The sequence below is a fragment of the Lolium rigidum genome, chromosome 5 (genome assembly GCF_022539505.1).
Source record: "Lolium rigidum isolate FL_2022 chromosome 5, APGP_CSIRO_Lrig_0.1, whole genome shotgun sequence".
Classification (NCBI taxonomy): Eukaryota; Viridiplantae; Streptophyta; class Magnoliopsida; order Poales; family Poaceae; genus Lolium; species Lolium rigidum.
Window position 1 is genome coordinate 237,824,085 of NC_061512.1, and position 12,731 is coordinate 237,836,815.

The 12,731-nt window shown below is 58.9% G+C and overlaps 1 protein-coding gene across 1 annotated transcript; it reads left to right on the forward strand.

The window, feature by feature from the left end:
- The first annotated feature begins 7,284 nt into the window (after positions 1-7,284).
- Positions 7,285-9,235, forward strand: LOC124657298 (double-stranded RNA-binding protein 3-like). The gene is made up of 3 exons (XM_047195871.1): positions 7,285-7,530; positions 8,215-8,434; positions 8,526-9,235. The coding sequence occupies exons 1-3, from the start codon at positions 7,285-7,287 to the stop codon at positions 9,233-9,235; spliced, it is 1,176 nt and encodes a 391-aa protein (XP_047051827.1).
- Positions 9,236-12,731: the final 3,496 nt, after the last annotated feature.

Below are 12,731 nucleotides of genomic sequence, written 5' to 3' on the forward strand. Positions count from 1 at the left end.
GCGGGGTGGATGTCAAGGTGGGGGACGAGTGGCGGGGTGGCCCAAGGAGGCGACGAAGAATCAGCGGCGGCGGGTGGCTCCGGGAGGCAGGCCAGCGGCGGGTGATCCAGGGAGGCAGGGCGACCGCGGGTGGCCGGGGAGGGCAGGACGGCAACGGGTGGTCTGGGGTGGGGACTGGGGAGGCAGGCCAGCGGCGGTGCCATCCCCATCTTCGACAACCACAGCAGCTTCCGACGCCGTCCCCTCGGCCACGACCGCAGCAGCTTCCGACGCCGACGCGGCAGCCCCCTCCTCCTCGGCGGAGCTCCACGACCAGATGGCGCGGCTGATTTCGTCGCTGCCTCTGCTCACGGCGACGCTGGCGGCGCTGTCCAAGGGCTCCACCGACCCCGACTGCGCCATCTGCATCACGGCGCTCAAGCCCGACACCGACCTGCGGCTGCTCCCCACATGCCGCCACGCCTTCCACGCCGCCTGCGTCGACGCGCGGCTCCGCACCATCCCGTCCTGCCCGCTGTGCCGCGCCGGCGTCTCCCTCCCCGCCACCGGCGCCAGCGCAAACTCGGGGAGCTTCCGCGTCGACGTCGGCAGGATCAGCACCTCGTCCGCCGCGCCTACTCCCTCGGCGGATCCTTCGACTACCGCGTCGACGAGGCGGAGGTGGAGGCAGGAACCGGGCGACGAGCTGGCGGAGGCGGCTGGGTCGCGCGGGCGGCTACGGGAGTACGTGGATCGGCTCTCCGGCCGGTGGAGCGCGCGGTGGAGCCGGGACGAGTCGAGGCGGTGGGACCCGGAAGCGGCGGCGGCGGCGGCGGCCATGCCAGAGGACGACGGCGCGGGGTTCATGCGGTGGATCTTCGGGACTTAGCTGGATTCATGGCGAACATCGCTATTGCTTACTGAAGAATGAACCTGCAAATTAACAGACTGCAGTGGTCAGTTTACGGTGTTTTTTTCTCCGTCAAATTGATACAGTACATTGCTTCAAATTCTCTGTCACTGCATGCCAAGGCAGCAGGACTAACTTTGGCAGAAAAAAAAAGGAAAATTGAATAGATTGCTCGTTGCTCATAATAACTTTAGGGCTGATGTAGATTGCTCGTTGCTCATAACAAATTTGGAGCTGATGTTAAGAAAGACCGAAGGAAAGTGCTGGGCGTCCCCCGGGGGATCTGATTCCCCAGCCCCCGGGTCCCCAGCCGTCGGATCAACCATCTGGATGGTCAGATTTACATGTAGCAAAAAACCACCCCCGGCAGCAAAAAATCAACCCCGGCAGCAACTTCATGTAGCAAAAAACGGTTCGCTCATGAAATAAAAGAAAAAGTCTGAACTCGCCGGAGTCTCGCCGGAGAGCCCGTAGCAAAATAAAAAAGCTATTGTAGCAAAAATGGATATCATCGAAAACGTCGACGAGGAACTCATCGGAGAACTCACCGGAGATCTCGCCGGAGACCCCAGTAGCAAATACATTTTGCAATTGTAGCAATACCGTAAAAATGTTGTAGCAAAAATATTATTCCTAGGTTGCAAATCCGCATAACGGAGACCTCGTCGGAGATATCAACGGAGACCTCGCCGGAAATCTTGTAGCAAAATATATATCCCTTTTTAGCAACATTGCAGAATAGTTGTAGCAAAAAAAAAAGTCTACCATCTCCGATCCCGGCTGGTAGCAACGTCAAACGAGCATCAATAGCATACTCGACTATGGAGGGTTGCAAAATTGGCCAGCATTTGCGGCATCGTCGCTCGTGGTTGTGTCCGACTTGGTGGCAATCAGCCATGGACCGTGAGTTCGTCCCCGACCACACCTCCAAGCGGCCGCAGCGCCGGGGCAAGAGGACGGCCGGCGGAGGTGCTCCACGGGAAGGCGATGAGCCGGGATGGGTTAGAGGACGGCCCGGCGGAGCTCCGTGGGGACGGCCGGCAACAAGGGTGCGGAGGCTGCGGTAGGAGGAGGCCGGGGAGGCCGTGGGCCGGGACGTAGGTGACGGCGACGAGCGCCCTGCTAGGGGCGCCGCGGAAGACGAGCGACGAGCTCCGGCGGCGACCGGCTCGCGAGCGACGAGGGTCTCGCTCGGGGCGCCGCGGTAGACGGCGATATGCGTGGGCGGGGCGACCGACGAGTCGGGGTGGCGGGCCGCGAACCGAGATGGCGGCGACCTTGGAGCCCGGCGGCAACGGATGAACTCCGGCGTGCTTGTCGGTAGGGGTTGGATCGGCATCCGCCGTGGTTGGGCTCGCATCGGGGTGGATTTCATGGAGGCGAGCGAGGCAGACCGCGTGGAGAAGATAAGGTATAGCTGATTTTTTTGTGGACGGTGGGTGGTGGAGCCAGGACGACGTATGTCCACTCGATTGAGCGCATCGGAGGGCCGCGCACCAGGAGGTTGCGAGCGAGCGCAGCCCCCGGGGGCATTGGATCATTTTCCAAGACCGAATACAATGACAATACAGAAAAAAATGAGAAAACAATGCGACCAACTATTGTCACGACTCCTTTACTCCCAACACACACACACACACACACACACACACACACACACACACACACACACACACACACACACACGAAAACCTAGTGGACTACTCTCGTGAAAGAATTACACCCTCCTAGGCTAGCCTTTTGACTACTACTTCCACTCTTGTAGCATTTGGTTCACGAGGCCTTCAGCTATAAATTACTTGTTGGCGTTTTGAAAAACTTTAGCATTCCTTTATTTCCACAACCTCCAACTGATCAAGATCACTAGGATGTTAAAGTCATGTTTTCCTTCTTCCTAAAATGTGTAAATGTAGGTAACCACCATGGCAGCGAGCTGTGATCAGACCAAGTGATGGCAATGTCGATGCCCATCGCAGCTGAGGCAGCAAAACCATACATGCCTCGCATACACACACCCAACTTGGATACGGCTCAAAGTGTCACTCTCTTGGAGACATGTGCAGCAAGGAGGCACCGAATCCTGCAACCCATGCCTAACACGCTTGTCCGAAGTCCAAAGCCTGAATTGCAGCGCCAATCAAGCGACGATTTTACACTTCAGAGGTGTCCAGTTGGCCTAGAAACACTTCTCTCCCTCCCAACGTTCCGATCAGTGACAGAGAACACGATAGGTCGAGGCAGCCGTGTACTTTCCCGATGGACCACGGCCAGCTAAACTGATCAGGCATATTGTCATCCCTGACGAAGGTGCAAACAGTTGCAAACAACAACATGCATCAGATAAGGCCTTGGTTGCTCAAGATCCCCCCAACATCTCTGGCCCATGTGTGAATAGAAAGGAATCGTTAACCGTTCTATGGTTCTTGCACCTAGTGCTCATGGCAGCATGCACCTTAGGGGCTAAATCTTCCACCTCGGGTTGGTAAAGTGGCCCCTCCTCGGCAACTTTGATAACAAGCATCGTCAATACTTCCATGGCGATAACAAACAATGGTGGCGAGGTGGGATCCCCCTGACACAGCCCTCGGACTATCTTGATCACCTTGCCCGGCACCTCATTCACATGGTAGTCAATGATGTATACTAACACAGTGTACCTCAGTAGCTTGCTAACACAATGTAAAATCTGAGTAGAAACTAATTCATACTCTAGGCTACACACAAATGATAATTTTGACAAATGTTACTTTCGTTAATTTCGTGTAGCCTAGAATACAAATCTGGTTGCATCGAGATTTTGCATCATTGTAGCATACATCATTGACTACATCTAGAATTTTGTTTTAGATTTTTTTAGAAAACTTTGAATACAAACTGTGAGTCTTTAAAATAAAGAACCACGTGTAACTCGGTCTTCGAAACGCCGTAATCCGGTATTTTGCGATGTTGTGAGGGCAGGATGCCTACAGCCTGGCATGGACAGCCCTGTTCGGATGACCCGACCCGAAAACCCCGGGCCGGGCTCAGGCTTGCAGTTTTCATGATTTAGGTAATGTTTGGGCCGGGCTGAGCTTTTGCATGTTGGACCGGGTTCAGGCTTGATTTATATGCTAGACAGTTGGGCCGAGCCAAGCACAAGCTTAAGGGCATCTCCAGCGGCGCGACGCATTTTAGCGTCCGCGCGCGTCCGTTTGCGTCGGCCCTTTTGGTCGAAAACGACCGCGCGTCCGTTTGCGTCGGGGGTGGCTCCAGCGGCACGACGTATTTTTTTTAGGACGAATCATTTTTTTGAACTGAAACATAATTTACAAAAACTGAAACATAACTTACATACTTGAAAACATAAAAAAAAAAACCTAAAACGCCTATCGCCGCGCATCGTGGCCGTGCCTGCTCCTCGTCGCCGTCGAGCAAGATGACCTCGGGTATGTCCCACGGCCGGTAGCCATCCGGGGAGCGTACGCCGGGCGCGATGGCGGTGCTCGAGGTTAAGGAGGCTGCGGCCGAGGCGGCGGTGGAGGCGCCCGAGGCCGCGGCCGTGGCCGCGGATGAGGAGCCCAGCCATAAGGTTGTGGCGGCGATGGGGGAGGCGCCGAAGGCCGTGGCGGCGGTGGAGGAGGCGCCGCCGAGTCCGGGAGCGCCGTCGAAGGGCTTCATCCGCGGACGAGCCCGGCGGCATGACGGCGGTGGCGTAGCGGGGCAACGGCGGCCGCACGGGCGCGTCGTACTCGGAGACGAGGAGACCGACCTTGGCCATCTCGTCGTCCGTCATGTTGTCGGGGAACTCGAGTTCCGGCCCTCCGCCATGGCCTGCTGCCATTCGTGGAAGACGAGGCCGACGTAGTCGTCGCTGTCGTCCTTCACGTCCTCGCTATGGTACGCGAGCGCCTCGATGTAGTCGTCGTCGTCATCGTACATGGCGTAGGCTTCTTCGTCGCCGTCCTCGTCCTCGCGGTCGTTGTGCTGCGGCTGCTGACGACGCGTCGGCGCCCGCTGACGACGAGCCGGCGGTGCAGGGCCGAAGGGATAATCCCTGTCGCCCATGAAGCCAGCCCTTCGTCTGCTGTCCGTCTCCGTGGACGAGTACGTACGCCAACTCTCCGAGTCGATGGCGTACGCCGGATCGGCGAGGAGGTCCGCCGGCGGATATCGCCTCCGCCGCCGGATCTCCTTGGTCCGCTCGGGCTCGCGCGCCGAGTACTCGGAGGGATGGGCACCCGGCGGCGCGCGAGCCGCCGGCCGCCGAGCAGCCGCACGCCGGACCGGGCGTCGCACGGCACCCATTTGCCGTGCATGAGCCTTCCCACCGTGACGGGGAGCGGCACCTTCTTGCTGCCGCCGCCGGGAGGCCTCGAAGTCGTTCTTCTTCCCCATGGCGCAGCCGGCGGTTGTGGTGCGAGTGGAGCCGTGGGCGAAGGAGCAACGCGGCCGCCGGACTTTAAGGGCGGCCGCGCACGGGATACGATGCCATTGAAGGCGGCGCAGAGCCCGCCCGCCGCCCGCCAGCTGCACGCGCAGACGGAAGCCGCGGCATTCATGGCGGCGCAGACGCGGAAGCGCTGACCGCGGAAGCGATGGCCGCGGAAGCGATGCCCTCCATGCAGGCTCGCTGCTAGGCGGGCCCGGTGGAGACCGCAGCGGACACTTTGTGCGTCCGCGCAGCGTCCGCGCAGCGTCCGCCGAGACGCAAACCTGGCGCATATTTGGGCCAGGTTTGCGTCTCCGCGGACGGCCCGGTCACTTTGCGTCGTGCCGCTGGAGACGATGCCAGTCGTATTTACAACCAAAGCGAACGGAGCGACCGTTTGCGTCGCGCCGCTGGAGATGCCCTAAGATTTTAGCTTGGGGCATTTTTGGGCGTGGCCCGAAGCCTAGCTCGGGCTGGTGTGATGCGGATGGCCCATCGGTAGAGGAGAGATGCGGAGATGGGATGATCGTCGGAGTGCGCGTGGTGGCGACTGCGACGACGGACTGACTCACTCTGGGTAAGCGTGATGCATGGTTACAAAACACCATCAATGCTGCCATTAATACGAGAAGGTGTGTGCCCCCGTCCATCTCATCCACTAAGGGTGTGTTTGGCAGCCCGTATCAACACAGAATTTCCCATCTCAACAGAGATTTTTTAGCATATCTATATTTGTTAGACTGGGTGAACACAGATGGGCTATGCCCACCTCATACGAAAAATTCCTCAGCCAAGCCCGATTGTGAAGCTCGAATCGAGCTTCACAACCCAGCCAAGCTGAGTCCATCCCGCAATCCTTCTTGGAGGCCCCACCAGCGCACCCCTAGACCACGGCTCGGCCTCCTCATTTGCTCTCAAACGAAACGAACCACACATCTCGCTCCCGTGCCCCTCCTCTGCACTTCGCCCGCCGCCGCCCCCATGGCCGGCCGCCGCCGCCGCCCCCTCCCCTAGCTGGCCTGGACGTCGCTCGTCGCCGGCCGCTGCCCTTGGACGCCGCCTGTAGCCCCTGGACACCGTCCGCCGCCCCTGGATGCCGCCTGGTTGCCGGCCGCCACCACACCCTCCCCTGGCCGCTGTGGACGCCGCTCGCCGGCGCCGCCACCCCCTCGCCTGACCACCGGACGCCGCCCATCACCTTCGGCGCGCCACGGCCACAGGCGGTGCTGCTCGCTCCCGTGCAGATCGAGCTGGATGCAGGAGGAGCAGATTGCTTTTTTGTGCTCTGTTTTAGGATCTATTTGCAAAAAAAGTGTTCCTTTTTGCAAAAAAACTACTAATTTACATACAGAATATTAAATGAGTGTGTATTTTATACTTACATATTGTTTAACTTTGTTTGAATATTGAATTAGTGCTAAAATCAATTGAGGTGGTATCCTCACTATCTCACCTCATATATGTGCTACCAAACAACATCTCATCTCATCTTAGCTCAGCTTATACATGTGCTACCAAACAACATCTTATCTCATTCCAACTTGGTTAGGGTCAACATGTATGAGAAGAGATAATTATTCTCGGTTCACCCGGGCTACCAAACACACCCTAACTGAGCTAGGTCCCTAGCTGGAGCAGAGTGAAGCACGCTCCAACGCTGCGCTGCCACCCCCTCCGACTCCGATACAGAGCATAGCAGATCGAGGCCAGCCGGAGATAGATAGATAGAGTCATAGAGCAACAGAAATCTCTGCACCCTCCTCGCCATTAAACACTCCTGCTCCTCACTCTCTCTCTCACTTATCCCTTCCCAATCAAGGACGCCACCGGCCGCCGGTTCCTCTCTCCCGTCCCATGTGCGTCTGCGGCTCGCCCGAGCGCTGGCGGCGACCGGGGCTGGCCGTGATCCCATGAAGGGAAAGAGGGGGAGGAGATCGATCATAGGCCGGTAGCGCGCGCGGGAAGGAGATCGATCGGATATTCATCCATGTACAAGAACCAGCTGCAGGAGCTGGCGCAGCGGAGCTGCTTCGGCCTCCCGGCGTACGTGTGCACCCGCGAGGGCCCCGACCATGCGCCCCGCTTCAAGGCCACCGTCACCTTCAACGGCGAGACCTTCCACGGCCCCACCTGCTGCACCACGCTCCGCCAGGCCGAGCACGCCGCCGCCGAGGCCGCGCTCGCGCTCCTCTCCCTCCGCGGGCCATCCACCTCCCTCACCGCCACCATCCTTGTAAGTACGCCGGCCTTCTGGTTCTTTCTTCCTCTGGATTGTTGGGGCTGAAACTTCCAGCCCCTTTCTTCTACCTCGAGCTACCTCTAAACTCACATAGAAATAGCAATGGAGAGACAAGTGTTTGGGCGTTGGCTGCCTCTCACAGGTCACAGCCAAGCTTTTCTCAACTCCTTAATCTCTCCCTTAAACATGATGAGTACATGGCTATAAATAGCCTCACACAGGCCACACACGCACCCACTAACTCCACTCACGCACTAACACTTGACTTGATCTAATTCTCCTAGAATCACTCTAGACAACAGACCCGGCCAGCATGCATGCACACACAGCTAGCGGGACCTCCATGCACTAACAAACTCATGCATGTACACGGCCAATTTCCACGCAGCGATCTAGTTTCAGCTCTTCATGCAGCACCGCATCACACGGTCTTCGGCATCTCACCATCAGTCGCATCACACGACTGTCTCCGGCATCTCGCCGTACATCCTATGCTGAAACTGTACATCATGTACGTATCTCACGTACGAGCTGCTTGGCAAGTTACCCGATCACCTAACTACATGCAGAATAAGAAAAACAAATGCAGATACAAAATCAAGATTAAAGCTAACATGGATGTGCTTTGCTCCTCTGTTTCGCTGATGCCAATGCGTTCCTGCCCACGCGTGCATGTAGGACGAGACCGGGGTGTACAAGAACCTGCTGCAGGAGACGGCGCACCGGGCGGGGCTGAAGCTGCCGGCCTACACCACCGTGCGCTCCGGCCCTGGGCACTCCCCAGTGTTCGCATCCACGGTGGAGCTCGCCGGCCTGTGCTTCGCGGGCGACGCCGCCAGGACCAAGAAGCAGGCGGAGAAGAACGCCGCCATGGCCGCCTGGTCCTCGTTGAAACAGAGTAAATAACTCAACACAACCCTCGCCAACCGCAAAGACGATACCAGATCTTTGTTTACTCCCAGCAGCTCATGGTTCTGCTATTCTTGCAGTGCCGGAGGCGGCGCGCAAGGAGCCCGGCACCGGCGGCGAGGAGCCGGAGCAGGAGCACGTGGCCGTCGCCAGAGTGCTCGCCGCCCTGCGCGCGCGGGGCGACTGCGGCGTCGGCAGCGGCAGGGAGGTGCCGCATCTACCGAAGCAGCATTGCGTCGCCGGCTCTTCTTCTTCCACTGCTCTGAACCCGGCGCTGTACAGACACCAATGGCAGCGGCAGCCTCTGAGCTCCTCTGCCGCTCAGATGCGGACGCGCCACGCTCAGCCGCCGCTGTCGTCGGCAGGACCCAGGATACTACCTCCCCTGCACCTGCTCCAGCGACCGGCGCCACCCAACACCTCCCGGCACGCCGCCGATCTGGAGCGGGGAAGGAGGATCAATGCAGACGAGCTGGTCCGGATGCTGGAGAGGGCCACGGTGGCTGACAGGGCAGATGCAATGCCGTCGGCGCCGTGGTACTACCCGCATGCCTCGGCAGCGTACCAGCACACCGGCGCTCCGAGATCCTTCGGCGCGGGCGGGTTCCACTCGCCGGCGATGGCCGTGAGCGTGCGGTCGGTGATCCCCGTCTGCTCCGCGCCGCCGTCGCCACCGCAGCCGCGGACAGCGGCGGCCAAGGATGAGCAGGGGAGCCGGAATGGCCCGGCACAACCTGACGGAGCACTAGGCACAAAAGGTTGTGACGAGCTCGGCTTTGGAAGATCGTGAAGAGGAAAAACTGAGTAGCTGTATGATCAGCCTGTTCTAGCAGGGAAATTTTGATCGCAGTTTCTCTGTCTAAATTTGTGCAAGTGATCGGCCACCGTTTGCTCTCCGGATGATCAAATCGTTAAATGGATCGATGAACATATGAATATAGTTGTAGGGCTTTCACTCGAAGCCAATGATCCTGTGTGACTGTCAACTAGCTCATCAAGGGCTCTTGGCTGTGCTTACACATGCACGTTATTGCTTGATCACTCCATTGATTTCCCCTCCTAGAGCATCTCCAGTCGCGTCCCCCAAACCGCGCCGGATTGAGCGTTTGGAGGATGTGTTTCGTTCGTGCCGCGTTTGGGGGACGTCGCTCCCCAGTCGCGTCCCCCAAACAAAATTTCGCAAATTTTAAACTTAACTAGATTCGATTAGATTCGTCCAAACTTACATAGATTCGAACGAAATTTGACTAACTTTAAAACTAAACCTAATCTAGAACCACTTGCGGCGGCCGGAGGCGTCGTAGTGCATCGCCGGAAGTTGTACATCTCGTCGGTGACGACCTCCCGCTTGACGCGCTCGTCGACGGGCTCGTCCACGGGCTCGTCCTTCACCAAGCCGCTTGGTCCCGCCTCGCCGTCGTCGGTGAGGTCCACCAGCCGGCTTGCCGGAGTCGCGGATGGACATGGCGATCGCCGCGTCCAGGTCGCCCCTCCAGGCGTCCTTGTCGTCCATGGACGCCAAGAACGCCGCCCGCAGCCCCAGGCGGTCCTCGGGGTCGTCGCCGCCGGCGATGAGCCGCCGCCGCCGCTTGTACTCCGCCGGCAGCCGCCGCCGCGACGCTTCCTCCGGCTCCTCCTTCACCTCCGGCTTCGGGATGAGGAGGGCGCCGCCGCGCCTCCCTTGTTGCCGCCCGCTGCCGCTACCGCCACGCCTCGTGTTGACGGGCGTCGCCGGCTCCTCCTTGACCTCCCGTTTGGGAACGGTGTACGGCGCCGACCGGTACGACGAGGACGGCGTCGTCGCGCCGGTCCCGAGGAAGAAGAGTGCGAGGAGGACGAGTACGTCGTCCTCCTCGGCTGCCATTGAGGAGACGGCGGCGGCGACGACGGCATCTCCAGCCTTGGAGCGCCGTTGCGGAGGCCGCGGATGACGTTCTCGAGGGTGAGCCCCGGAACGCCCTGCAACGGGCGCGGCCTTCCCTGTTCCAGCTCGTTGGGCCCGCCGATGAGGCCGGTGGTGCTGTGCATCTCGACGTCGTACTTGGCCTTGAAGTACGTGACCCACCAGTCGTCGTTGTCCTTGGCCGTCCATGTCGGATCCGCCCGCTCCTCGGCGGTGAGTTGAGCCCGACGGGCCTTGATGGCGTCCCACCATTGCTCTGTGCGCGGCTTCGGCGGCGGCGGAACGCCAATGCCGTTCACGGCCATCTTCCAGCCGCCGCCGCTTGGCAGCCGCATGTCCGGCGGGACCGGATACCGGTCGTGGTACGGCCGCCCACGCCTCCGCCACGGTGAGGCTGCCGCGTCCGGCCGTTCGCCGCGGCGATCTTGCGGGAGGACGAGCTCGACATTTTTTGAGCGGCAAGGAGAGGATCCGGGAGTGGGAGGCGGCGGCGACGAGAAGGATTATGAGCGGCGATAACCGCAGGGCGTCTTAAAACAGCGGCGGCAGCGGGTGGTTGCACGCAACAACTCCGGCGCGGACGGCCACGCGGCCATGCACGACGAGACGCGTCCCTCGCGTCGCCCGGGAAAACAGGGACGCCATTAACGTCGCTTGACCAAAGGTAGGCGACGGGGTTTTAGCCTTCCGTGCCGCCGACGGGTCGGGCCCGCGTCGGTTGGCCTCGCTTCGTTGTGTCCGGCGTCCCCGGAGCGTCCCCCGTGGGACGGGGACGGGCTCGGGGCGCCGGACACCGTATCGGGCCGCGCCGGACAAAAATGGGCTTTGGGGGACGCGGCTGGAACTCTTTTTTTGTCCGGCGCGCCCCAAATCCCTTTGGGGGACGGTTTGGGGGACGCGACTGGAGATGCTCTTAGTTCATTCCGAAACTATTTTTTCGAGCACATAGAAGAAAGGCCAATACAAGGCAAGAAGGCTGCAACTTCAAACAATGCACACTCTACAAACCCAATGATAAGCGAGGCCCCTTGCTACAACGTCCAACAATGCACCCTCTACAAACCCAACTACAAACGATGCACCTTGCTTAAGAACTCCACCGGGGAGCCCCAAATCGTAGCCGGCGGCGATTTGGGGATGCACCCTCTGCAATCCCAATGATAAAGGACGCACCTTGCTTAATAGAATCCACGTATTACGTCGATCCCCATACGAATCCACGTGATCCCGAGTCTAATAGAATCCAGTGATCGCAAACCAACCCTAAACAAAGGGAGGCTATGTGGCACGAGGCGGAAAGCCACCGGCTTGAGCCACCACCGCCGCCAGCACCACTTCGGTGTCAGGCAAGAGCCACAACCAAGTGCCGCCAGACCACCTACTACAACAACCTTGGATCCATGAGCCTGCCTAAACCCAGACGGCTTAGGCCTGACGTAGATCAGACGGCGCCTCCATAGGGACAACACCTCCAAGCAAGGGAGCCACACCTCGACCGGCGTCGCGTCGAGGCCACCAGACCACCGCGGCATCGCGCCGCCGAGATCCGACCAGACCGACGTTGGGATGCCATGTGGGGAACTGAGGGCACCGCACGAAGGGAGAAGCCCACGATGCGCTGTCTACGCCGGGGCTTTGCTCCCTTTTTGTTCATTCCGAAACTATAATCCAGCGCTTCTAAAAAGCCAAAGATCAGAAAGTAGACACTAACAAACACGGAAAATCATTGTCCCTTAGCACACCGACACATTGTTAGTTTGTTACAAGACATGTGACCATGGTGATGGATCCAGCCGTGCTGGAATTCGCCATGCATCGGGAACTCTTGTTCAACTGTTTTCATGCATACTCACCGTTACGGATGAGATAAATGTACTCCTGTAGACAAGCTCACACGGATCCGATGGGGAGAGACGAATGACCGGCCGGCCGAAGTAAATGGATTGGCCGTAGCGTGCATCATACTCCCTCAGGAATAACCGTGCAATTTGCATCCTGATAGTGGTACACTGGACTGGCACATACGTGGTGGAGGGGTACATATTTCGTTTCATGGCGATCGATCCATAGCAATTTGGCGAGAACATATGGACTGCTGCCATGGCAACTTGGCAATGGCAAGGCAGAGGGAGCCCGGAGGCAGGTAGGAGGAGATGAGACTGGGGACGAGGAGAGAGATGGATCTGTGGTCTCATTGATTGGCATAGCACACACATTTATTGTCTTCTCAGGGAAGGCGAGAGGAGGATGATGGCTGGCAAGCAAGCAGGGATGCTTTAATGGAGACCAGTGGCAATTCAGTGGCGCTGTCTCGCCCCATCAATTCAGTAGTGGTAGACTAAATTAAAAAAAACTAGTATCACGTTTAAGGCTAGGTTAACAA

Coding starts and splice junctions, on each gene's coding strand:
- LOC124657298 (XM_047195871.1), top strand. CDS start 7,285: ATGTACAAGAACCAGCTGCAGGAGCTGGCGCAGCGGAGCTGCTTCGGC. Junction 7,531..8,214: donor CCCTCACCGCCACCATCCTT/GTAAGTACGCCG, acceptor GCGTGCATGTAG/GACGAGACCGGGGTGTACAA. Junction 8,435..8,525: donor CTGGTCCTCGTTGAAACAGA/GTAAATAACTCA, acceptor CTATTCTTGCAG/TGCCGGAGGCGGCGCGCAAG.